This window comes from Maylandia zebra, linkage group LG2 (assembly GCF_041146795.1).
Source record: "Maylandia zebra isolate NMK-2024a linkage group LG2, Mzebra_GT3a, whole genome shotgun sequence".
Taxonomy (NCBI): Eukaryota; Metazoa; Chordata; class Actinopteri; order Cichliformes; family Cichlidae; genus Maylandia; species Maylandia zebra.
Window position 1 is genome coordinate 38,086,132 of NC_135168.1, and position 26,387 is coordinate 38,112,518.

Below are 26,387 nucleotides of genomic sequence, written 5' to 3' on the forward strand. Positions count from 1 at the left end.
AGGTATGAGCAATGGGTGGAAACATGACTTGGGCGGCTGATCCTTTTAATTTTGCTGAACCTCAGTAGTTGTTGTTAGCATGGCTGTATATACATATCGTGTTTTCCAGTTATGGACTCCAGAGGAAACTTAAGTATGTGGGGAGATTTGTAAATTAGTACACAACAACAGAAAGTAATATGGAAAGAACAATTCAAAAGGCATTTCCAACATTTCTGTCAGGTCTGAGACTTCATCGATTTAAGTACTGATCTGAAGAGAAAGTGGAGGATTACTTCATAGTGACCTCCACTACAGGCCAAAATGAAACTGAAGCTGCCCTTCTAGTTTCTACCCTTCACTGAATCCCTGCTGTAGGGAACGGCTTGTTTATGTAATGTTCTCAGTGATCATGTTCCCCATGTAAGTGATCAGGGTCTAAAAACACAGTTCTTTGTAAAAGTACCCACCAGAGTTATTATAATTATTGTATTTTCTAATTATTTATTTATTGTTTTTAAATTTCATTTTGACTCTCTTGTTAGTTCTGACAGTGAGCCTGTGCGTTTCACTTTACTTTTTAACTGTTTTGCTTTTCTCAATATTAGCTTTAGCCTTGCAAAATATCATTTTACAGAGGGCAAATGCTGGAGGCAAGATTTAAGAAGATCAGTTCAAGTTTCACACAAAAACCCCACTGCTTCTGAAAACAGTTAATTCACAGTCTTGTAGACTCTCATTAAAGATGTCCATTAAAAACTCATGGGGGCAAACTGTAACTTTACCAAAGTAACAAACAAAAACTAAAGACATTTCATCAATATTTGTATTTAACTTTAATTTGTTTGCCAGGATTACAAAATCATGTCAGTTAGTTTTGACACACCCCCCCCCCCCCAAGTCTAGTTTTTATTTTAGGTAACCCGGGTTTTCACATGTAAATTGAGTTTTAGAACTATTTGATTGCTTTTAAAAACCATAAACTGAACCTTGCAAGGTGTGTTTACCTTGCAAGGTTCAGCGACGAACAATTCTGGATAATTTATTTGGAAAAAAAAGAATTAATTATGTACTTTTTAATTTTGCTTTTTGTAGCCTTGTGTGTTAAGCATAACTAGGGCAGAGATAAAGGGGGAAAGAAGGGAAAGGACTAAAATCTGAAATACCTAAAAAAAAAAAAAAAGTCACCCAGAGTGTCACCTAATGGACTGAACTGAAAAATGAATGCAAACATGAGATGGCTACCTCTTCATTCACTGGGTGATTTTCTGGAAAGCCCTGATGAGGGTTCCAAGGTGGAGAAGAGGACACCAAAAACAAGCAGTCAATCTCAGCGTTCCTTATCTCAGACTGCAGGGAGAAGTCTGTCCTTGTGCTCCTCATTAACCAGGTGCACACATTATCCACGTGCATTACACATGAACACAGTCAGAAACCTAAAAAATGGCAGACGTGTTTTTTCAGTGGTTCCTCTTTCTTGTGTCTCTTGTTTTTTGTAAGATGTGCTCTACATAGTAGATTTATTCATAAACTTTACAGTGTGGGACAATTTTAGTGCTTGTAATAAGACAAGGAAACGTAAATGTTTTTTTTTTTAATTTTCTTTTTCTATTATTGCAACATTTGACCACTTCTGAGGACATCAGTATCTAAATGCATAACGTGTAACAAGCGAAATGTTTCTGCTTTATCCTTTTTAGCCCTCGTTGTGTAATCTCTTGCTTCCTCACAGCAGAGTTTGTGAACCACTGATGTGTCACTGCTTCAGCTGTTGCACTGACTTGAATGTAATGACATCATGGTGAAAGTATTTTTTTTTTTTTTTGGCCTATCACTCGCATAAACAGGGCGGATGTTACGGAGACTCTGGGCTGCACATTTCTCTGCAGAGCTTCTCTTGAAGAATGTTGCCTCAATCGTTTGTTGGAAATGTAGGAAGGTTTGTGCACTCTGATGCAGAGAAAGGGCTCGGACGGAGCTGAAAAATACCCATGAGTCATAATTTCTCAACTGGTGAGTTCTTACTCTGTGCTTTTAAAATGGCTGACACACTCCTTTATATAACCTACTGTAAGTTGCATGCTTTTATGTAACCAGAACATATAACAGATGCATCAGATTTGTCATTAGTTACTGAGGGATTGCATGAAAATGGCCACACCATCTAGATGCCCGTCCACATGGTGTGTTAGGTTTTAGTCTCTGGTTGACTCCAGGAATCTTTTACCACATGTTTGCATCATCTGATCAGTGGCTGCAAAACTCAAGTCAGTATAATTATTGTAAACAGTTGCTTCCCCTTGTCTCTTTGTGACTCTACAGTTCCCATCATGCTCCAGATGTTTGTGATGATCTATGTGCTGTCAGTTGTCGTCTCGCAGTCAACAAATCCCCCATCTAAGAGAGGTCGGAATTTCACCATCCACTCATCCCAGCTGGTCTGCAGTCTGCCGGGCCCAGCGGGGCCTGCAGGGAACCCAGGAGCCCCTGGATCACCCGGGGCCATGGGCCCCATGGGGCCCCCCGGGACAGATGGCCAAGATGGGAAGGATGGAGAGAAGGGAGAGAAGGGAGATCAAGGTAGTAGTTAATCTCTAGTTGTATGTTACTGTGAACTTGAATGATCTTCACATCATATATGTCACTGATCTGATTTTTCTTTAGCACCTCTCCAACATCTATGCACAGATGTCTGAAGTTGCAAGTTCTTAACTGTAAAGGGAATGTTTTTATTGCCATTTGACTTTTTTGGTCATTAGCTTCATATTCAGACCTTTTTCAGTTACTTAAACGAGCCTGTTGATTTATTATTTATTATCACAAGTTTTGAAGAGTCAAAAAACATCTAAACAGCCCTAACATGCCAATTAATATGCTCTTTTCTTTTGTCAGTGACAATTTCACAGGGAACGTTTTAGGCTCTTAAGAGCTTTTGGTCATCAAAACAATTAAACTACTCTCACAATTAACAGAACACTTTGAAAACAATCAGATATAGGGAAAAAATGAGGGTAATAGGCATGCTAGTCCACCATGTCCACACGCTTTGCCATGATACTGGGGGGCTCTCGCACTGCTCATCCTGTTCCTCTTTGCACAAAGGAGCAGACACCAGTCTCTAAGGACCTTATATGGCCTGTCCAGCTCTCCTAGAGTAACTGTCTGTCCCCTGAAATCTCTTCTATGACAGCAAACCTTATGCTAATGGCACGCAGTGATGTGTCATTCAAGAGTTGAACTACCCGTAGAACCTCTAGGATCCAGGTATCACCTCATCCTGGCAGTTGTTACCAGTGACCCTAGACAAATGCAAAAGTAGTGAAAAAACACAGTCAGAGGGAAAATGTCAGTGGCTTCCACCTGTAAAACCATTCCTGTTTGGAAAACTGTTTCATTGTTGCCCCTCTACTGCACCCAAAGCAGCTGAAAGTGATTCACAACTCCCTCCGTATCATTTAACTGACCAGATCAATATCACAGAAGTTTAACTGATTTTCTACACTCTGATTTAAACGTGTTCCTTTATTTATTTTGAGCACAGTATTTGTTTAAAACACGATTTTGGATTTTTTAGCCTTTATTTAGATAGAATAGTGAAGAGAAGACAGGAATGCTAGGAGGTCTTGGTGAGACACATGGTAAATGGACCCAGGCATCTTCAATAGCCTTAAAGAACATAGCTAAGCTGCTCAAGCATGTCAGCTATACTGGTGCCCAGATTATACTATTTTATTGTCATCTTGTTATTATTTATGTGTTATCAGGTGATCCAGGGAGACCTGGGAACCCAGGCAAACCGGGTGAGAAAGGTCGTGAGGGTATTATTGGCAAGGCCGGACCTCGGGGACTGAAAGGACAACGTGGAAAACCCGGAACATCTGGAACCTGGGGACAAAAAGGAGACGTGGGTGACATGGGCGAGGAAGGAGCTCCAGGTGGTTGTAACTGTGGCAAGCAAGCACGATCAGCTTTCTCTGTGGCTGTGACAAAGAGCTATCCTAAAGAGCGCACGCCCATCCGCTTCACCCGGATCCTGCTGAATGAAGGGAATCACTACAATGCCTCCAGCGGGAAGTTTGTCTGCGTTATCCCTGGAGTTTATTACTTTACCTATGACATCACACTGGCCAACAAGCATCTCGCCATCGGGTTAGTTCACAATGGGCAGTACAAGATCAAAACATTTGATGCAAACACTGGGAACTATGACGTGGCATCTGGTTCTACTGTTCTCCACCTGAAGGAGTCAGACCAGGTCTGGCTGCAGATCTTCTACTCGGAGCAGAACGGACTCTTTTTTGATCCTTTTTGGACAGACAGCACCTTTACGGGCTTCCTAATCTACCCTGACCAGGAATTTCTCAATGAAGCAGATAGAAAAGCAAATGCTCAGGATGAAAATGAATGAACTGTAATTAAGATTTATATCTAATTGAACTTCACAAGTTTGGGCTTTGTGGAATTTCAGTTGTTTAAGACATTCGTCACCAGGAGGCGCACTAGGAAAGAAAGAAAATCAACTGGAGGAATCACACAATAAAGCCTTAATAGTGAACAAAAAACATTTTACCTGAAATATTATGCCCTGTAACCCAAAATAATTTAATTCTGTTTCTTTTTTTTAAACTCCTTGATAGGAGATGGCACAGTGCCTTCTTCTTTTTCCCCCCTTTTCCCTTTATTAACCATTATAAAACACAATTTGAAATAAAATCTAAATTATATTGTAAGATAAATTATTTTACAGTGTTTGTGTTTTTGAGTCAAAACTGGTTAGCACTGTCCTGGTCCCTGTGTGGAATTTTCATGTTCTCTCCAGGTTCCTCCCACAGTCCAAAGACATGCAATTAGGTGGGTCAGGTTAATTGGTGACTCTAAATTGCCGGTAGAATATAAGTGTGAATGGTTATCTCTCTCTTTGTGTTGGCCCTGGCGACTTGTTCAGGGTGTACCCTGCCTGTCACCTGGGTTAGGCTCTAGCCCACTCCTGCAACCCTGAATTGGATAAGAGGAGGAGAATAGGTGGAACAGTTTTTGAGTATTTGTGTATGGTTCATTAACATGGCGTGTATTTTTGTGTTCAAGTTCATAATTACTTTCATGACACATAGAAGTGTATTCTATAAACTAACATCTTTTAAATAAAACTAATAAGCATTTTAGAAATCAAATAACTCATCTTAGAGTTTTATTAATTTAATTAAATGTAATTTCTACCGATTGCGCCACTGGAGTTTTGCACATACTATCAATTTAAATGGCATTTTACTTGAACACTTGTATTAACTCGTATTGCATCACTTTTTTATGCCCAAAAAATTATTTGAACAAACTGAAAATTTATTCAACTCAAAAAGTTTTTCTTCCAGCGAGACATGAAATTAATAAATGATTGTAAACAGAAATGATGCACTAGGATAAAATAATATGCATGTCATGCCAATCACATGTGTATCAAATTATATAAATATTAACCTGCAGTTTTGTATTTGTAGAAAATTTTAAAATTATTTCTCACTTAAAGTCATCATGCTCAAGGTTGCTTCACGGGCTGAATTGCTTAATAGAATTCAGGTTAACACTTTATAATACAATCTGTGATTAAGGGCATAATCCTCCTGCAATTAAATCAAATTTTAAGGTATTTTGTTTTAAATTATAATGTAATTTTCCTAAAAATACTTAAAGGTAGATACGTTAGAATAATATGTATGTATTTATATGTATTTGCATTTGCATGTATACAATTTTATGTAGCACATGAGTAATTTAAGTAATACACAACTTCATGTAACTTACAGGAGAGAAGAAATAGTGACATTTTAAGTCATTTTAAGTAGTGTCAAACTTCCGGGTATTTTACAGGAAAGGAGACAAAAATTATACTGTGAGTAAATTTAAATACTGCATAAACAATTTTAAGTACCATACTACATACTTTCCTGGTAATTGTGCCATCTTAAATTATAAGTACATTATGCTTTTTGGGTTGTTGGCCGTATTATAGAGTGAATTTAAGTTACGCATTATTTAAAATTACTTGTACATGAATTAAATGTATTTACAGTATAAATACTTCTTTGTTTTCTGTAAAAAAAACAACCCAAAACACTTTTCCCCCCTTACCTCACTTCAAGTATTTGTAGGTAAATATAATTACATTGTAATTTCAAATAAACTACATTCCACTGCAATTCCATTTAATTAGTCATGGGCCATACTGTAAAGTGTTACCGAATACAGGACAATGACAGACTACATTAAGGAGACAAAGGATTGGAGAAACACAAGAACATGCTGCACCTCCTGTGTTTCTTTACTTTTAGAGGCCGTTCATCACCATTTCATGGACCACAGGGGGATTTTTAACTGGGGTTTTATACTCAAATGTCTCAAAGTCATCTGTGGGTATTCACATCACACATAGAAGCAATTAATCACACTTGATCTAATGTGTTACTTAACTAAAGTATCCATAACCTATGATACTTCAGGGAAGAAATGCAATTCTGCATTTAAACTTGTGCTTATGTAAAAGTACAAATAGACCATATCCTATTCCTTCCCCTAAACTAATTCAAACAGATACCATACTGAAAGCACAGTATCTGCTTCACTGCTTTTGTGGTTCCCCGGGTTCCAGCATTTACTTGGGGATCATTTAGCTCAAAGCATTCAACCAATGTTTTTAAGAAGCACACACAAGCTCTTTATATCTTGCAGTTTAAGATAATTGTTAGCATAAATCTTGTGCCAGATAAACAGTTTATAAAGGCTGTTGAAGCCTGTGTATTGTTGTGTTTTTTGGTACTGATACAGGGGAAAAGCTTGGAGTCAGGGATACAGTGCTGTGACAATTATTTGCAAATTTCTCTATTTCTTATTGTTTTATATTTGTCATATTTACATGTTTCAGATCATTAAGAAAGAAAGAAAGAAAGAAAGAAAGAAAGAAAGAACGAAAGAAAGAAAGAAAGAAAGAAAGAAAGAAAGAAAGAAAGAAAGAAAGAAAGAAAGAAAGAAAGAAAGAAAGAAAGAAAGGGGTCAGATACTTCTTCAATGGACTGAACAGTTAGCTCTCACACTTGATAGCATTAAAATAGACAACTTCAATAACAGCACTTCCAAAATCACTGGAATTCTTGCTCAAAGGGAATACTGTCTGGGATTTCTGTCTTAAAAGATAGGTAAATGTTTAATATAATATAATATAATATAATATAATATAATATAATATAATATAATATAATATAATATAATATAATATAATATAATATAATATAATATAATATAATATAATATGCATTCGTTAACATTTTGTATATTAAATAAATGAAATGAGATCCTTTGCTGAACTGTAGCCGTTTGTAGTTCTAGCGGTGACCTTTAAAGACTACAATTCCCAGGCTGGGGGAGGAACCTCACGTCTAGCGCACGAGCTCTGTAGACCAACAGTAGCAGCTGGCTGAGCCGAAGAGGCTACTTTGTTAACAGCGAAGCCACCGGAGAGAAAACGGCTCAGTGGTTTCTCTCGGAAAAGTGTGAACAGTTTGGGGGAAACGGGGAACCCGAAGGCCTGTCGGTGGGATTTAACGGTGGCACCTACTCTGTTTTGTGTTATTAACTTTGTTTTTTCGCCGACAAAAAGAGGTCTTACTCAAAGTTGAGCCGTAGCGGAGTTCTGTCGTTCAGGATGTCGGACTGAGACAAAGGGGTCTGGGGGGCATTCCCGACGGAGCGGTGAGTGAAACAGGCGATAACTACCAAGACTAAAAAAAGAAAGAAAAAGTTTTCTTTGTTGCTGATTGCCGGAAAAATAATCTGAGTTTGTGATGAGCTCAGTATTTCTGAGCCTGGTGGGCACAGTTAACTTAAAGCCCGTCTGTTTGGCCGCAGTCTCGTGGTGTAGAATCGCCTTCAGTCATAACTGAAATGTAGGACTGGTTGGTGATTTGCCTTCGCGATGAACAACCACGTTAAAAAATGAGATTTTATGGAAGGTTGCTTTGATGAGACTGACCTACAGCATGGTCGAAGGGGGCATTTAACCGAGCCATTAGGTTTCCGAACACAGAAAATGGCCTATGCGGGGAAATAGACCTGTGCAGCGAGATAAAGGTGTTTAAAAACTTTATCAAAAACGCATTCCTCGAAAGGGTATTTATTTATTTATTTTTTACTGTCAACGAGAACAAAACAGCTAGCTTACTAATCCTACATTTTAAATTAAAGAGGACAGTTGTAGAAAGACTTAAATTCAGCTTTGCTTTCTTTCCTCTCATGTGGTAAAAATAGTCTCAACTTTCAGTGTGGTGGCTATACTGGCTTGGCCTTGCTTCTTTCTTCAAGTACCTGAACTTTGTCTGATTTTGCTTTCAGCAGGTAAAACTAGGAAAGATGGAAAGGGAGCTGGAATGGTGGAAGGATCAGTTAGCTGCAGATATCCATCAGTCCCTCCGCATTAAGGTGAGTTTGTCTGAACTAAGCTCTGTTTTAACAGGAAGTTTTATTTTGCCGACCTTCTTCTGACTGCTTGCGCTTAGGATAACTTAAATTCACCTTTAAAAACAGTAACCCCCCACCTCTCCTCACAGCACTAGGCTTTTGCAGCTGACATTTTCAAACAGTGAGGCCAAAATCAACAGTGTCTGTGAATTAAAAAAAACAAAACAAAAAAAACTTGCTACACACTGCAGTGCAGTGCTTATCTTTATCACCAGCTCAGAGGAAATCTAGAAAAACGCCAGCAAACATTGACAGTTTTACTTCTGCCTAATCAAATCCGTGAATTAAAGTGATTAGTGAGTCAACAAACACTGATGTTAAACTCTCAACTGCAGCTTTGCCAAAATTTGTTACTCAAATGGATTATAAGTGTTTAGTTTTAGTTTTTTAATTGCACCCTTTGCCTTGTTCTAAAGACCAAGTGATTACTATTGATTTTCAGAAGAAAATGTTAAAAGTAATTTTTCTTTTTTTGAGCAGTTGTGGCACGCATTTGAATCAGACCCTGAGCTGTATTGATATTCCACGACAAGATGTAATGTTGCGAGGAAAATATAATTACCCGGTCCTGCTGTCTATTTAAACATAGTCTAAATTAGATTACATGGAGGATTTAAGGCTCATTAATTGAGAACATCTTAATTAACCTCAGAGCGTGATCATATTTCTTCCCCATGTGTCACTTTAATGGAGACATCTGTCACTTTGCTGGCATTTTCATCTTCATAGTAATGGAGCTCAGGTTTAGAAGATCAGGTATCTTAAATGTGCCACAAATCGCAAGAATGTGTGTAGAATGAGGAGTGTAGCGTATCGGGTGGTTGTGAGCTGCATCTAATGAGTCACACGCTTACATAGCATTTGAATCAGTTTACGCATGCTGGACAGTGTCTGACTCAGAGTGAGCTGTCAATTACACTGAAAGTCTTTATGCAGAGCTGGAAACAAAACAACACGCCCACTCTTTTCTCATCTGTGACAATGAGAGACATGCTGTCCGTCTCAAGTGTTTCTAGTCAAATCTAAAGCAACTGTTTTCACCACAGTATGATATGCAGCACTAAATGATCTAAAGTTACAATACAGGAATACCTGGTGGATGCTGTGCAAACCTGCCTGTGTTGTACTGCAGTGAGTTAGACAGTTTCAAAGCAGGTTTTTCTCAGTTTCTAAATTATTTTGATCAGGCGACTGATTTGTAGACAGTTGTAGTGGTTTTTTTTTTTTGTTTTTTTTTATACATTTTTTTTCTTGCCATGGACTTGAATCTTTTACCCAAATTCACAGGAGTCTTGGTCATCTACACAAGATCGCAGATACCACTAGATGTCTTCATGTAGAAACGCACTACAGTTGTTTCAAAGAAAATTGGGAATTTCTTTACAATCATTCCTTTACCTAGGCCATATTGGGAATAAAAGATATATAGGAAAGCCAATAGATCATAGAAAATCACATTGGGTTTTAAGTAGTAAAAGTAGATAAGAATCAAGTTAAGTAATAATAGTACAATAAAGAGGATTAAACCAGATAATGCAAATTGAAGCATGGGTACACTGTTATCCCCCGATTACATGTAATAAATGACCATAAGACTTTCATTTGAATTTGAACAGACCTCAAGATTTCAGATTTTGTTCTCAAGACTAAACTGTTTTTATGCTGAAATGACTGTTTAACTTATGGATCATTAACCATGCCAGATGAAAAAAGAATGCTGCTTTTAGATGACTTGAAAGCTGACATTTCTCTAAACAGAACAACTCATTTAAAATCTAGAGTAAATCTTTTTTTCCCCCCAAAAAATAAAATAATTGTCAGTTGCTTGGTTGTTTTATGTCTTCAGAAATAGTAAATTTCCATAAACCTGTAATGGAAAAGATTGGTGAGTCAGTGTCAGAACCGTGCGTAAAAAGGCCCTCACGCGGTCTTCACATTTCCTGCATGGCGCCTTTACCCCCACAGTCTCATCCAGCCTTAATGATGTGTGCTGCAGCGATAATGCCCTGATGTGGGAGATAGCGGTGGTGTGTAGCATGTGGCAAATTATCAGACATGCAAATCAGTAGGCAGCTGTGGAATCCTTAATTATGGTGCGGATCCCCCACAAAGGCTCCTCTGCACTCCTCGCAGACCCCCCCAGAGCCCTCCCTTCTTTTCACATCCACCCCCATTCTCCTGCTGCCCTTGTACCCCGAGACAGACAGATGGAGCAGAGTTTGGGGAGGACTGGCTGATATGATAGGTCATGGCACCGGGGGTTGGTGTTGCTATGTTGATTTGGTAGGGGGTACTGCTTATTTTTGAATTCCACTGAAGTGCCAGTCTGAAGACTTTTTTTTTAAAGTTTTGCATTCACAGCAAATAATTTTTGTGCAGCGTGTCGGCTATAATAGTACACATTTCCATCAGTGCATTTCAGAGAAACGGTTGATACTAGTATTGGCTGATCTGCCAGGTTTTTTAGCTGCTGCCCTCCAATTTGTGATTTATTTTAATGGAAGAATGATAAACAAGAATGGAAGGCAGTGGTTTGTGGATATATAACAACTGATTACTAGTCAGATTGGACGATTTGATCCAACCTAAGCTATGGGATATTCTTGAACAGCAGTCCCGACATAATGTGGATATTTTTCCTTTATTTTAAGGACTCCTTGCTGGCGCTAAAGAGATTAATCTGCCAATCCTTGATCTCTTATCAAATCCCAAAGCCCTTGTTTTTATGCATCCAAAAAAACATAAAAACATATTCGAGTATTAGTATCATGAATTCAGGGGGAATAGCTGTTCTGTGTACATGCAGTTCCAAATGTCTCCTATTTCTTACTCCGAGGCAGGTTTTGAAACTAGAAACTTGGTCTCTCTCCAGTTTTCTGTAGCTGATTGGGAAGATACTCAATGCTGATTCAATGCAAATGCCCCCAAGTGTCTTCATTCCACTTTGAAACACATGCAGCTAATTGAACATGAATAGGAGATGGGCTAGGGGTGAAACCTAATCCTATCTACCACTCAACCTCCACTGGAGGCCCTCCCCTTCCCTCCCCATACCACATACACAACTCATCACACACAAACCCTCACCCCTTTGTTCAGAGACCCCTGCAATGACCCAGATTAGCTCCAGTTTTCTGCTCCAATGGTGAATTAAATGAAACGGATCCAGGGTTGAATCATAATCAAGAGTTTTTGGTATAAAAATAATTTCCTTTCTTAATATGAGTATCATACCCACCACTCTCCTGACAGTAGTGAATCTAGTCAGCATGGCTCACCATTATTATGCATATTCTTTTCGACCCGCATGCTTTTTCATCACTGCTTCCTGCCCACCCTGTTCCTCTTACACCCCGTCATTAACATCCCTGTTATCTTTTCTCTCTTCAGGAGCTGAAGTTGCCGGCCTACCGGGCCCATTCTCCCCAGATTGGCATGCGACGGTACTTTGCAGACTTGTTGGCCATCCTGAGTAATCGCTACCAGCTATGTCCTACAGCACGTCACTTGGCAGTCTACCTGCTGGACTTGTTCATGGACCACTATGACGTGGCTGTCAGGCAGCTCTACATCATTGCTCTGTCCTGTCTGCTGCTAGCTAGTAAGTTCAGAATCAGCTTTTTATTTTCTCAAAACTTGCCCCATGCTTTTTCTATATTCCAGGCATTTAAAAAATATTTTCCTTGATAAAATCCTTACATGTAATCTCAAAATAATCCCATCATGCTTTTAAATGGATTAGAGGTCATTTCACACCTCTTGATAGCTGAACGTGTTATCACACAGGTAATAAATGGGCTGCTGTTCGTGTTGGAGAACAAGGTTTCTTTATCTTTCACAAGTTAGCCCCACTCTTCAAGTTGATTGGAATTAGATTATTTATGAAGCCATGGCTGTTTGGATCTGTGTTTTTTGATACTCTGTGTTTTAGAGCAGTAAATGTAAAAAAAAAAAAACGCTTGGTCGTGGTGCTTTTTCGCTTGTGTCTTCTAACATAAAAAGGACCATATGAACATATTAAGAAGCATGATGGTGATTTTCTTTCTTAAAACTCTTTTTTTTTTTTGTAGATGAAAGTTTTAATTGATGTTCTAAATGGTTTTCTTAAGCTTTAATCTGATAGGAACCTTTACTCAGGTTAAGGTTTATGTTTTCATCTTAAAAAGTGTTATATGTCATCTTGTAACTACACAATGGTTGCACTGTGAGTCTGTTGTGCTAAAAGAAATGCTTTGACTGTGGTTTGTGCACAGATGGCACAAGGTGAAACACTTCCTGCAACTAAGCTATTTTGAGTTACACTCTAGAGATGCTTTTTCCCCTTCCAGCTCCACCTTCTAACTGAACCGTATTGACAGTTTACTGTTCAATGTGTTGGTTTAAGATAAAACCAGGTTTCCAATGTGACAGCATGATGGTTCCATTGTTTTTGAGAAACCGTTGGGATTATGATCATGCCTGCAGAACTTTATCTCTGTCTTTGATGCTAGTTGTAATATGATCTGAGTGGCTACTTCAGTTTGAGCCTGAGATGAACTAGTGTTGCACTTTCTGAGGTTAAAATGTCCTCTAATTAAAGCTGCAAAACATTTTGTTTAAAAAAACAAAACTCATTTAATTGATTGCAAATTCCAGCTTACCCAACATCCCAATACAAATCTAATTTACTACCATTAGTTGTTCACTCTCTAATGGCAATTTTCTGCTGTGATCAGCAGAGAAAATATGGAGATATTGTGTGCTTTCTTATTGTCAGCAAACACTTACAAAGACCAAATCCAGCTGTGATTTGAGCCTGCTAATAGAGGGATGTTTTCCATCACAGAATTCCTTTGTTCTTCCAAACTTATTAAAAATGCATCAGTGTGCACAGATGTGAATGCTTTGGTTGTAGTTGCATCGATTTTCAAGTTGTCTTTGTTTCTGCAAAAGTGAGTGAAGTAGTGGTTTAGTTTGATTAGTAACAATTTGCTTTTCTGCTCTGAAGTCAAAAAATGTTTCTTTTTGTTTTGTGTAAAGCAGGTGTGTTAATCAACATCCCCCCCTCCCCCCTAGTGCAGATTCAGGGTGTAGGTTGTGCGGTAGTTATTAGTGTCTGTATGCCTGTCTGGTGATTAACAGACTGTGAGGATTTCTGTACGTTAATGTAGCCCTTGGCATCATGGGTAATTAGACTAATGATGCTGTCAGAGTAAGAGTCTGGAACGGGGCCCGTTCACTTGGGAGGGCTCAGTTTGTGTGTGTGTGTGTGTGTGTGTGTGTGTGTGTGTGTGTGTGTGTGTGTGTGTGTGTGTGTGTGTGTATGGAGTCGCATACATGCCGCTTTTGCAATCAGAAGTCTCTGTGGTGTGATAAATTTGAATATAAGACATGAAAGAGTTTTTTTTTTTTTTTAAATCAATCTCCTGAGAATCCAAGAATAGCTTTGTGAGTTTGTTAATTTAGTGATATAATTATTATCAACTCAACCTGGAAAGAGGTTATCCTTCTAATCACTAATAATTAATCAATTTAAAAAAAAATCTTTTGATTGTGGCTTTCAGATACTAAGGCTTTCTCTTGCTCTCCTCTCTGTTCTCACTCCTCCAGGACTTGAGGGAGTCTCTGTCATGATTGATGAGGGCTTGAAAGTGCATTTCAATCAAAGTTGTCTCGGGTTTTCATCTGTGCCTTGGAATCTGGCCTAGTTATTGAACAACCTCCCCAGGTCTCACTGACTGGCTTTGACAGGCACATACATTGTCTTTCTTTAAACTCTCCTGGCTTTCAAACTCTGTTAATTAATCAGTACCTCTTTCATACTTCTCAGCAGTCACTGCCTAATCCTGTTTCTCCATTATATCTGTGTTTTTTGTGGGAACTTGTGAGTGCTTGTGTTTGCGCAAGGATGAGCTCCTCTTCATTTGTGGTAGTAAGGTTATGGTCAGTGTTTTATAAACAGAGTAAGTGGAAATGAGGTTTATTGACTGCTGATTTTTATTTTGAGAAGAAAGCCAATATATTCCCTCAGAATTAAGTATCTGTTGTGTTGAAGTCCTGCAGTGATACATCAGTCTTGTTGACATTTTTTTTCTGATCAGGACAGGTGAACTCTCCTGAGTGAATCTCAGTTACAAGCTCTCGCTGAAGGTGGTTTTCATATATTTTGTTCCATGAGCCCTACAACTCTTATTGCCTGTTCTTATTGTCCTTATCTTCAACGTTATGCTGCTCTGTTGTTTGTTAATTGCCCCTTGGGGATAAATAAAGTCTTCTGATTCTACAAGAAAAGAGCATCCTGTGAAATGGCACAACTAAAGAGACTACAGCGTGCACTTACATAGGCGTCGGAGCCCGGGGGTGGGGAGGAACTGTGTGCCGAGGGGCACCTGCCATATGCTCTCCGAGTCAGGCCTCAAACAAAAGCCAGTCAATGCAAGCAGGCCAGCCAGCCAGCCAGCCAGCCAGACCCTTCCCATAGAGGGGGAGGGGAGCACACTCCAAGGGGTGGAGGTTGTTGTGTGTGCAGGCTGTTGTGTGTGTGCAGGCGTGTGTTTGTGTGTGTGTATGGTAGAGATTTGCCGTAAGCTAATGTCACTAAAAGAGGACATGGTTGCTGTGGCAACCTTGTGATAAACCCACCGAGTCCTTTCTTGTGGTCACCTCATTAAAATCCACATTCATGTCTGATCCATTTCAGAGTTTGCCATTAAAAGGCTGCCACTACTACCACCAACACACAGACATAAAACTGGCTTGTTCTGGTAATGTCCCTTTACCTTCTGCTGCTGCTGGCTCTGTTTCCTCCTCGTTCTCTCACCTTGTCAGGGTCGGGCAGAGAGAGCCAGTCCTGGGACAGGATAGCCAGTAAAAAGCACTCCCACATCCCTGAGGGGGTTGGGAAATGAGTGGAGCGGTACTTCAAAGGCAGGTTGACTGCTGATGTTAAACAGGGTAGAAAGGGAGGGAGAGGTGGTAGCCTGCAAAATGGGACATGTTAGAACTGAACCACTCGGTGGGGTACCCTAAAATGTTGATTAATAGGGGACCCACTTCCCTCTCTGTCCAAATATGTGATTCTGATTGAACGGTTCCACAAGTTTTCTTGAAAATGTTATTAAAAATATCCATAAACAGATGTGGCAGTTCATCTTTTTGTTTGAGATCTTTTTTTATAATTATAACCCCCAACTGCAGGCAAATGTCAATATTTAGTCGAATTTTGTGTTTTGTTGTGCAATGCCTGAAACTCCCCACGAACTACCTGTGTCACCACACATACTGCATGGCATTTCACACAGTCAGTCTCTGAATCCCCCCCACACAATCTCTCACACACACACACACACACACACACACACACACACACACACACACACACACACACACACGCACACACACGCACGCACGCGCGCGCGCAGGACTGAGTCTTCTCAGTTTCTCCCCGCTCACCCAACCATTCAGCATCAGGGGTCAGGGGTCGGCCCAGGCCTACATTGTAAGAGCTGGCAGAACCTGGGGTGTCAACACAGAGGTTCTGTGATGGAGCTGTGACCAATTTTTCCCTGCCAATGAAAGATGAACCGACAAATACATTGTGTTTAAAGAACAGGGGAAATTCCTTCATGGCTGTCAAGTTGAAGAGAGAAAGCAGGGTGAGCTTTATTTATGAGAGATTATCAGCATTAATTGATAGCAGTAAGAAATCCTGTTTGGGAAGTCATTCACATGTACCACAGGGCTGTTGGTCGATTTATCTGAAGCTTTGTTGTGTATAAAGTCTTTTTTTTTGTCATTCAGGGCTTCTGGTTTAATGTGTCCTTTTTCAAATATATATTTAGATTTTCACCAAGAAATCTGGAAAGATGCTTTAATAGTTTTAGATGTGGTGGAGAACTACCAGGTGAAGAAAGTTTGAAGGCTGATCAAAAACTGGTAGAGTTGCACATTGTCAGCAAAATGGAGTGAAACAGAAAATGAGTCCTGTGTATGTGAGAGTACAACTATCAGGTTTTCTAACAGCCCCTATCACTCTAAACTGCTTTCCATCTCCACCCCCAACTCCCATTTTTCAAATGACACACCTGGGAGGAAGCCTTGCATCCTGGTCTTACCTCTTCCTAACCTTAACCTGTGACACACATCATTAAGTCTGAATATTTTTAACAACTTGCTCCACATTTTCTCATCATTATTATCACCAGTGTGTTCTGTGAGAAATAATAGGTATCTTGTAGTTGCTCTGTATGGAGAAGTACATGGTTTAGATGAAAAAGAAAGCTTTTAAATAAAACCCTTGGAGTGTCACTCTATACTCCTTACTGACTTGAGATACAATCATGTAGCCGTCTGCATTCCAGGTGAGCTGAACTCACAGGAGAGGAATGCATCATCTCTTTCATACTGGCAACAGTGAAACGGCACACTGTTATCCCAATAAAATAGCAGTGAGTAGATATGATACAATTTACAAAGCCAAACACTGTGATTAGTACTTGTATGATTGTATGTATCATTAGTACTGGTTTGTGTACACTTGTGGATTTAACAGTGTAGTGCTATATACGGTTTTGCACATTTGATTTTGTTTTTAATTTTTTAAAACAGACGGAAATGACTCTATAATGCTATTTAGCTCTGGATATTTATTATTTAACAACAATTTTATATAACAACAGTTTAGGTAAGTAATCAACGATTTAAATAGTATTTTAAGAAAAATGTCTCAAATTAGTCTAAAGTAATTTTCTTACGGTAGTTCATCTTGTCCATTGGCTCCTGGAAAGCAGTGTTAGATTTTAGGTGCCGTTGTAGGAGGAACAAAAACTATGATCCTAGAAATCTTAGAAATGGTATTCTGATGTCACAGAGTTTCTGCTGGAAACATGAAGTTTGTTTAATGTCCGATCCACCACCGCTCCACCTGTTAATCTCAAAAATAGTTCCTGGCCGCACTGTATGTGTGAAAATGACTTAAGCCTTCTGTTAGAGGAAATTATATACGTTTTCATTTTTGATTGCTGTTTGGATAAAAATGTGAAATTTGGGAACAACATCTTTCAATTTTGAGGAACCCATTGGCTATTTTTCAATATTTAACTTAATTAAAGCTAGTTAATCAGAAAAAGCTATGAATAGATGGCTGGATAATGTATAGTTACATTTTTAGTGCTCTTTTAGATAACATTTCCAAATGGTAACTGGTCTGATTTATTGTACTTCAGAATTAATAGAACCAGGAGCTACTTGTACTCTTAGTTGTAGGCTTTCTGATTTCATCTTTCTGTCATGGTGCAGGCTTTCTGTCATTCAGAACAAGATTCCTCAGACCCACCCATGTCTGTGATGGAGAGAGAGCTATGTTACACTGTATTTGCCACACATGAAAAAGACTTGCTGCTGCAAGTGTGTGTCAAATCTAGTGAAGTATAATTAAACTTTTTTGTTCAAGAGGAGGACTCTGTCATCGCCACTAAGCACAGTATCACAGTATGTGTTTAGCTTAGACAGTCGAACCCTTCCTCACACAGCCTCTTGAAACATGCTCTCGTGTACTGGGAATGGCAGCAATGCATCATACAAGAATGTCTTAATCTTATTGCAAATCAGAAACCGAGTTGGTGAGAGACACTCTTATTATGTATATGTTATGGCTGTTAAGGGTTATTCTCTAGTGAGCTGAGGCACGCAGAGAAGCATGAAATGTGCTAATCTTGATCATGCCTATCTGTTACTGTGATTGCATGTAGTTCAGACTTGTTTAATATGAAGTGTAAATGACGAGGATGGCCTTTCAGACACTAAGTTGCTATATTCAGATGCTGTCAGACTGCAGGAGAGGAGTGGGTGGGTGAATAAAGTGAATTTATTCACCATCCTGTGTTTTTTGATGATGTGTTCACTTATTGAAATGACACACTGTAATCTCCATGATATTAACTTAAACCTGTTTCTGGTTTAAACTCTTGTTATGGTTTGGCAGGTTTGACTGAAGATTATTTTTGGACACTCATTGTTGTAAACCAAAGGAATAAGCACAGAACACAATAAGGAGCTTGACTTGTGTGTCTTAGGATCAAAGAGACTGGGGTTATGTGGGGATAGGGGGGCAGTGATGCCTTTTTATGGCAGTGTCTGTGTGGACATAGCAGTCTAGGAGCAGACGGGGACCTGATCCAAAGGATATGAGGGTGAGAGAATGGGACAAGTGTGGACTGAGCCATGGACTGAATCTGAGTGGTTGTAAAACAGCGCTGTTTCTTTGTGCTTCCTGTTCTGCCTGATAGACACGATTACTGCTTCTCTACTAATTACTGTCTCACCCCCACATCCCTGCATGTTGGCCTGCCAGTCCCATTCCCTCTCTCTTCCTTCCCCTGCTTAATGGTGGTTTGCAGCATAGGTGATAAAATTTATACTTGTAGGAAGACACTCAAGACGCTCTACTAGACGTGGGCTCAAATATGAAAATGAGGTCTGTTGAAGACAATGACAGTATCAGGTAATTGTTGCTGTTTGCTTATAACTGTAGCTGGGAAAGGTTAGTAAAGCTCCTGTTTTCAGTGTTTCATTGGCCTTGTCTTAGATTAGAAGATTTACTCCTGCAGAGAGTTTTCGTTGAGTTTTCGGATTAATGCATATTTTCGCCAAGCTGAAGTGTAACATTTTAATCCTACCAGCGTGATATAATGGGGTAACATTTTGTCTCCAGGCAGGAAAAATATGTATTTTTGATTATTGAAATGTCTGCAAATAAATTTTTATTCTCAATGTTATATTATGTAAATTCTATCCTTATAAAGAAAGCAAGAGAGAGCAAATCGGACATTTAGACATAAATATGCTTTAATAAACGTGGCAAGTCTGGTGGTCCTCAAAATTAAAAAATTAATTCATTAATCAGATTAATATTGGCTTATTGTTAAGCTATTGGGTTAACTGTATTTTTTTGCAAATGATCCCTGGCAACACGATCACATGCAGTCCTGTTGCCAGGGCCAAAGAAATATTAAATCTAGTTTAGAAACCTTTTCTCTGTTTCTTTGTCTGTAATACAGTACTGATTTATTTATGTGTTTATGTATGTATTTATTTATTGAATGCTTCTCTTAGGTGCTTCTCAATTAGACTAAACTGTATTAACTTGATCTGTTCCTATTTATCAGGTCTAAGCAGTATGAAAACATTTGTTGCAGAGTATTATGTTGTAATCATTGACAATATTTTTGGTGTAATTTATCTGCTAGGATCCACTTTTGTATGTCCACAGGAGGACTTATACTTGTTTAAAAACTGCTTATAGCTACATTATGTTTCATCCCGTAACCCATTTGTTTAAATTTAAAGTGTCTTATTGCACAGCTAAATGTCCAAGGCTTCTTCCCAATAATTAGAAGCAGTATTAAAAAAAATTGAGCTCTGATTTTGAGAGCCAGCAACTTCCATTGAAAGTTAGTAGTAAAAGCTGCATGCAGTTTGTTGCAGGCTTTAAAGGGAGTCTGTATCAGTGTAACCCGACCCCTCCTCGCCCTCATTCTTAATGTTTGAGAAGAGGCCTGTTGGACCCTTGGATTAAAGGCATAAACACCCCACTTCATTGGTCACATGGACCCCAGAGGCCTCAGGGCTGTTGCTATGGAAAGCAGGAAGTCTTAGGACAGGGAGGGGGGCTCACCAAAAATGACGATTCTCTAATGTCTGCGAGTGAGACAAAGGGACAAAAGTACTGAGGATTGAGCTGACCGTGTTTTTCATAGAAAGTCCTTTTATGGTCCACTGTAAGCCTCCCTGGGCTTATTAGTATAATCACTTTGCTCTATGGCCAGATGTTCGGGAGTAGCCAACTTAATTGCAAATTCTTAGTAGGTAATAAACTGCTTTAGAGCTAACCGTAAACCTGCTGCACATGATGGTAATCTTGTTAAAAAGAGGGAAAACAATTAATAAACATTCTTTAAACACCCTTTAACAGATGCAACTCATTCTGGTTCACATTTTCCATTCTTACTTACTTTTCTTCAGTACATGAGATGATGTTAGTTATGAATTGCATTTTTTGTCACCACAAGAGGTGCAGCTAATGATCGTTTAAATGAGTTGGTTCATATTTTATAAATCCATTAAAGCCTACAAAATTTTTTATATATTTTTAAAGATGTTAAAGACTTTTTTGTTCAAAATCTTTACCCATAACACAAAAACCATAGCTAAAAGTCTTCTGCATTAGTGTAATGCTTTATATTTTTGAGAACTTACAAGCTAAGTGCAATACAGAGGTTGCCTCCTTGAATACATATGTAAACTGTTACATAAGTTAAATAAATATTGGATGTTTCTATTTTTTTTTGTCTTTATGGCTCTAAAGTCTGAAGGTGTAACTAAAGTTTTATAGCCACCCTCACTACATCTTTGTTTCTTTGCAGGCAAATTTGAGGAGAAGGAGGACCGGGTCCCCAAACTGGAGCAGCTGAACTCTCTGGGGTTCATGTGCAGCCTAAACATAGTTCTCAACAAGAAGGATCTGATCAAAATGGAGCTCCTGCTGCTCGAGACCTTTGGCTGGAATCTGTGTATGCCCACACCCGCCCACTTTATTGACTACTACCTCCATGCCTCAGTGCAGGAGGGCGACCTCTACAATGGCTGGCCACTGTCCTCCCTCTCCAAGACCAAGGCTTTCATGGAGAAATACACACACTACTTCCTGGAGGTTTCATTGCAGGGTGAGTTTAAAAGACGGTAGTGAACTGTACTTTACTTAATGTGTCACACAGGTGTTGAACATAGAGTGATGATCTTTTTTCTCTTTTACAGACCATGCCTTTCTGAGTTTCAGGCCATCCCAGGTTGCTGCTGCGTGTGTGGCAGCATCTCGTATTTGCCTTCAGATTTCTCCAAGTTGGACAACTGCTTTGCATTTACTAACAGGGTACACATGGGACCACCTCACCCAGTGCATTGAGCTGATGTTGCTGTAAGGGACGCACAAACCCACACATTTCTTGATTTATTTCATTTTTGCAGGAGGTGTGATAACAACTGAAATATGTGCCTTTCCCTTTTAGTGCTCATGACAACGATGTGAAGGAGGCCAATAAAGCCAAATCCACACCTCCTCACCGGCCCTCCTCTCTGCAGTCCCAGCCGCAGACCTCTCACCTCTCTCCAGTGTCAGCCATCCAGAGACCAGCCTCCTCCACCTCCTCCACACCACAGCTGCTCTTTCAGCCAGATAGCTTTCCACACATTTCTCAGCATTCCCCATCCCTGTCCCAGCTGCAGGCACTAGCTGAGTCCCAGGCTTTGGGGTCTGTGGTAAACATGTCTCAGGACTTTCTTCAGAGTCACAGGATGGGTCTTCTAGCTGGGGCTGCCTCCATCACTCCTGCGGGGGTGTTCCCCTCCTACCCAAGCCTAACCTCAGGTCTCCAACCGGGGACTCGTGGGCTGCCGCTCCAGGGCCCCATTTCTGTGCAGATGGCCCTTGCTGGAGAGCCGCGACATTGTCTGAGCATGGCTTACAGTGGGAGCTACCTAGGGGCTCATCACACGTTCACAGCCGGCTGCTTTGACAGGTGACGCCAGGAGACGGAGAGGGAACGCAAACCCCCACGGGAGTCCGCTGATAGAGACCTCCAAATCCCCAAACACCCACTTACAGACCTCCTCTCTCTCTCCGTCGCCACCGCAACAGCTTCAGCTTGCCCAGCTCCCTCGTCCCTCTCACAGAGACGCCTCAGACGCAAACAGAGGTCCAAAAGCAAGAAAGATCCAGTGGAAGTCATCACACTGACATGACAAATGCTCCTCTGCCTCATGAAATACTGAGGCGCTGTGAAATTCTTATCCCTATATTCCGAGCTGACTTTATAAATCTGTGTTATTTTGAGACTGTCATCACTGTGAATGAGATGAAAGCAGCCGTGTGATCCAACACCCACCTCATTCAGTGCCTGTTCTCAGTTGTGATAGCTGAGCCAATTTTAGAAGTGCACAGAAGACAAAGTATGTGATAAGCATATCTTGCTGCTTGACATTTTATTTTTTGTTTTTTTTTAATTACTAATCCCAAAAATTGAACATGTTATAGAGAAAATTTGGCTGATATTGTTTTTTGTTTTTTAAGCCACCATTTCAGAGAGATGAAAGAAATGGAGGCTTGTTGCTGACGTGGCAGAGCACAAAGAGACTGTATGTCAGTGGAAATTTTACTTGTGTCTCCTGCACGTCATTGAACATTGATCTAATGAGCTGAAGGGCTTCTCTGAGAATTCCTCACAACATAAGACCTCAGAGGGGACGAAGAAGTCATTGTTCTGTGCGCAGCAGGTGAAGTCCGCAGCTCGATCAGGCGTGCGCTATTTTTATCCCCGCCTCCCTCGTCATCTTTTTTCTCTCTCACCTCCAAAGTCGAGCCTTGTGGCTGAGCCCTCACGCATGCAGGTGAACGTGTGGCTCTGTTAAAGCTGCAGGCTTTGTCATGCTAAAGTTTTAATTTCTCCAGCACCACTCAAAGAATTAAAAGACAAACTGATGTGACTGGACCAGCATGGTGAAGGAGACACAACGCTGGTGTGTGTTGTACATATGAATTGCTGCTGCCTTCTGAACTGTTGGTTCTGTGTCTGTGTTAATGACTGAAATGTTTACATGAACCACTAAGTATCAGGGACTTTAACAAGATTATACTTGAATATGATGCCATTGAAACATGTCATAGCTTTTATTTATGACTTTTTTTTTAAAAAATATTCATTTTTGATATTATGTAGTTTTTTGCCAGCTTAGAAATCCACCGTTGGTCAGTTAGTTTTTTTTTTTTTTTTTTTTGTAACTGTTCATAGAAACAGGCTCAGGTTTTAAGGCTGAAGCTAGCAGCCTTTCCTTCATTATTCTGTGCTTATGCTTTAAAGTGGATGCTAATTCAGCATCTGCGGGGGCTGTTATACTCTCCTTATTCATCACTGGACCATACTGTGTACAACTCAGTAACTGAATGCATGAAATAGTCTGCTACATAGCTCAATAAGCCCGCGGTCGCTTGTTTGACACACCAGTATCTGCAGCCTGTTGTTTCTAATTGTTCCACATTTCTTCCGTCTTCCCAGTGCCGGCTGGTATCATAGTGATACTGTAACTTTGCCGACTCCAATTTTCGGGATCTTTTTTTTTTTTTTTTACTATATTTTGACTGAATTAGGGCTGCAAATCATCAATTTGGGTTTTAGGTTGAGTAACTGTGTGATATTTCTGAAATCGCTTAAAAACATTAATGATATTAATTGTATTCATACTTTTTTTAAAACTCTACTTAAATATAGAAAATCTGCAGTTATATATCGCAAAGAAAAGCAGGCTGGAGTCAGGAAACATTTAAAGTACACATCAGTGAATCTGTTCATTGTTCCAGCTCTTGACTGAACTGATAGTGTCTTCTCAGCTTTGTAGAAAACTGATGTCTTTCTGGAAGAAGTGTAAACTCAGATATGCTACTTGGAATTTCTTGAACCTTGAATTGCCTATCGTTTAAATGTCCCGACTTTTCACTTCATTCTGGTGTTAGTTGTGCACGTTGGGCAGCCTCCTCATGTCCGTGCCTTGTCCTGAGCAGTTGTCAGGCTCACAGACATGTACAGATATTTGTTAGACAACACTACATGAAGCTTCCTGAAACAGCATTACCCAGATTAATATAATCCTGCATCCACCAAAAGGACTTGTTGATGTGTTTCAGTGATATAAACCATGATACTATGCCTTTATGTTTTCTAACTCTGTGTACAGTTTTGTTGTATTTTATGCATTCCATTTGTCTTCATTATATTTTAGTTCAGTCTTTTTCTGATTCTTTCATTGAATGCTGTTGGTGTGAATTAGTTTTTTGTTTTGTTTTTTAGCTAATTTTTATCTTTCTCATAATTCAAGAGCAACTTCTCATTGAGGTGTCAAAGGTGCAATACGTTGTTTTTGTTTGTTTGTTTAAAGTGACCACAGCCATCACTGTCTCATGTTTACCACTGGTTCATCTTTTATAACTTATATAAGTTTTAAAATTTTTTTTATAATTGTGACTTGACTTGCTGTAAGTTGGATCTCCCCTAGAGGGGGGCGGCGGGTTCTGAACACAATGAATATGTTGCATATTGCAGCATCAGGCTTGGAAGTGATAGATCTTACCGAATGCATTCGTCTTTTAGCCAGTTTAATCATGCTTTTTTTGCTTTTCTTTTTTTCCATAAGAAATGCTGATGCCAGTCACACCAAACAACCCTCGTCTAATGTGATAGTAAAAATGACACCACAAACATCCAACTTGTATTTTTATATTCTTTTGTAGCCTTGGTTTATGTGACACTGAATGATAAAATGATCTGTTTTTATCATAAAGTGCCATGAAAAAAATAAACACAAAAGACTGAAGTGAGTGTGTGAAAGGTGTGTTTCTTCTCAAGTGCCTGCAGCTTTTCGGGTGCACACGGTTCCCACTGTTACTTTGTCTTAGAGAGAAGACAATGTAACAACTCCTGCAAGTTTTACACAGCTGTGACCACATACTGTCACTGCAGCTCACCATTCATTAAACCTGCCCTGCGTTAAGCTAAAGCCAGTGGAGCAGTTTAAATACATTTATTTAAGTGCTGTTACTTGTGTTCTAATCATTTCTTCTGCTTTAAAATAATAAAAATACTTGGCAGCTGTGTTTAGATCTTTTTGAGGCTAAATGCAGAACTAAAAGTACCAGACGGTAATTCTTGTCTGATTATGCATGAATGCAGACTAGCATGTGCATACTCTTCCAGCACTTTGCAGTTAAGTTCAAATCTATAGCAAATAATTTAATCAGTCAGTCCCACACTGTAACCACTGGTGGGGTAGTAAAGGAGCATCACTAATCAGCGTGCTGATGAACAAGTTAAGCCTCTCTTCTACTCCTGCCGTCCACCTCCGCAGCTCCATCAGTGCTTTCTATGCTGTGTGGCATTTTGACATATAGAAACCTATTCAGTGATGGGGCTCTCTCTGACAAACAAGACATTATCCTGTTGTATAATACTTGCAAACCGACCACCCTCCTCATGTCGCACACACAATAGTGAACTCTTAGAGACCGCTGAGCCTTAGCTTTGTTCCCTGCAGCACAGTGGCATATTTATCTTACTGTGGAACTGAGAAAATCTGGAACGTTGTTGTCTAATCATGTTTGCTTGCAAATATTTAAAAAATTTCAGTTACAGAATCCTAAAGAACCAACAAACAAATAAACATGATACCACTGTGAGGAATTTTCCAGATCTTCAGTCTTTAGGGCTCGTCTGTAGAGGTGTGGATGAGGGGAGGGGGAGGGTGGTGCTCCAGGCGTCAGTTTGTTAATGGATCATTTTCCTGTAGGCTTTTGTATGCAGAGCTACAGAAGAAAGCTCGCGGCTTCCTTTGAGTGTGTCCTCAGGAGAAAAGGGGTTGGGTGAGGAGGGGGATGCAGAGAAAGCTGCTCACCTCATGTCACAATGCAACATTTAATCAGTGTTATTGAAGGGCTTCTACTGTAATTACATCTAACACATGGCTAGAAATGTTTTGTTTATAAAGGTTAATTTGGGTGCTACTTATTTAATACAATGGATATTTTTGTCTTGGTACAGCAGGGGAGTGCTAGATATAGTTTAAAATATCCAGTGCTTACTTTAGTGGGTTCATTGTCTGATTAATACAGTAAGGATCCATTGGACAGTTTTATATAATGTCATGTAAATTTGTAATAACTGTGTATATAAGTTGACTTGACAGTAAACAGCATGGTCGATCATGTATCATGTATTTCCCCCTGTATCATTATTTTATTTCATTTTATTTTATCCAACCTCACTTAAAAACACTGATTCAGAAGCACAGGTGTTCTGTCAAATACACCTCCCACCCCCTCTCCA

At 39.6% G+C, this 26,387-nt stretch overlaps 2 protein-coding genes across 3 annotated transcripts; both read left to right on the top strand.

Annotated features, from left to right (window-relative positions):
- The first annotated feature begins 1,793 nt into the window (after window positions 1-1,793).
- Window positions 1,794-4,579, top strand: c1qtnf2 (C1q and TNF related 2). Its single transcript, XM_004540919.5, has 3 exons — window positions 1,794-1,992; window positions 2,302-2,559; window positions 3,744-4,579. The coding sequence occupies exons 1-3, from the start codon at window positions 1,971-1,973 to the stop codon at window positions 4,385-4,387; spliced, it is 924 nt and encodes a 307-aa protein (XP_004540976.1). The 5' UTR covers window positions 1,794-1,970; the 3' UTR covers window positions 4,388-4,579.
- A 2,844-nt stretch (window positions 4,580-7,423) lies between these two features.
- Window positions 7,424-24,882, top strand: ccnjl (cyclin J-like). 2 transcript variants are annotated; one of them, XM_004540917.3, is made up of 6 exons: window positions 7,424-7,719; window positions 8,359-8,445; window positions 11,875-12,085; window positions 20,886-21,185; window positions 21,277-21,436; window positions 21,528-24,882. In XM_004540917.3, exons 2-6 carry the CDS (start codon window positions 8,377-8,379, stop codon window positions 22,039-22,041), a joined length of 1,254 nt encoding a protein of 417 aa, XP_004540974.1. In that variant the 5' UTR covers window positions 7,424-7,719; window positions 8,359-8,376; the 3' UTR covers window positions 22,042-24,882. The 2 variants fall into 2 exon arrangements, with proteins under 2 accessions (XP_004540974.1, XP_004540975.1); XM_004540918.3 differs by having other exon boundaries at window positions 8,362-8,445.
- Window positions 24,883-26,387: the final 1,505 nt, after the last annotated feature.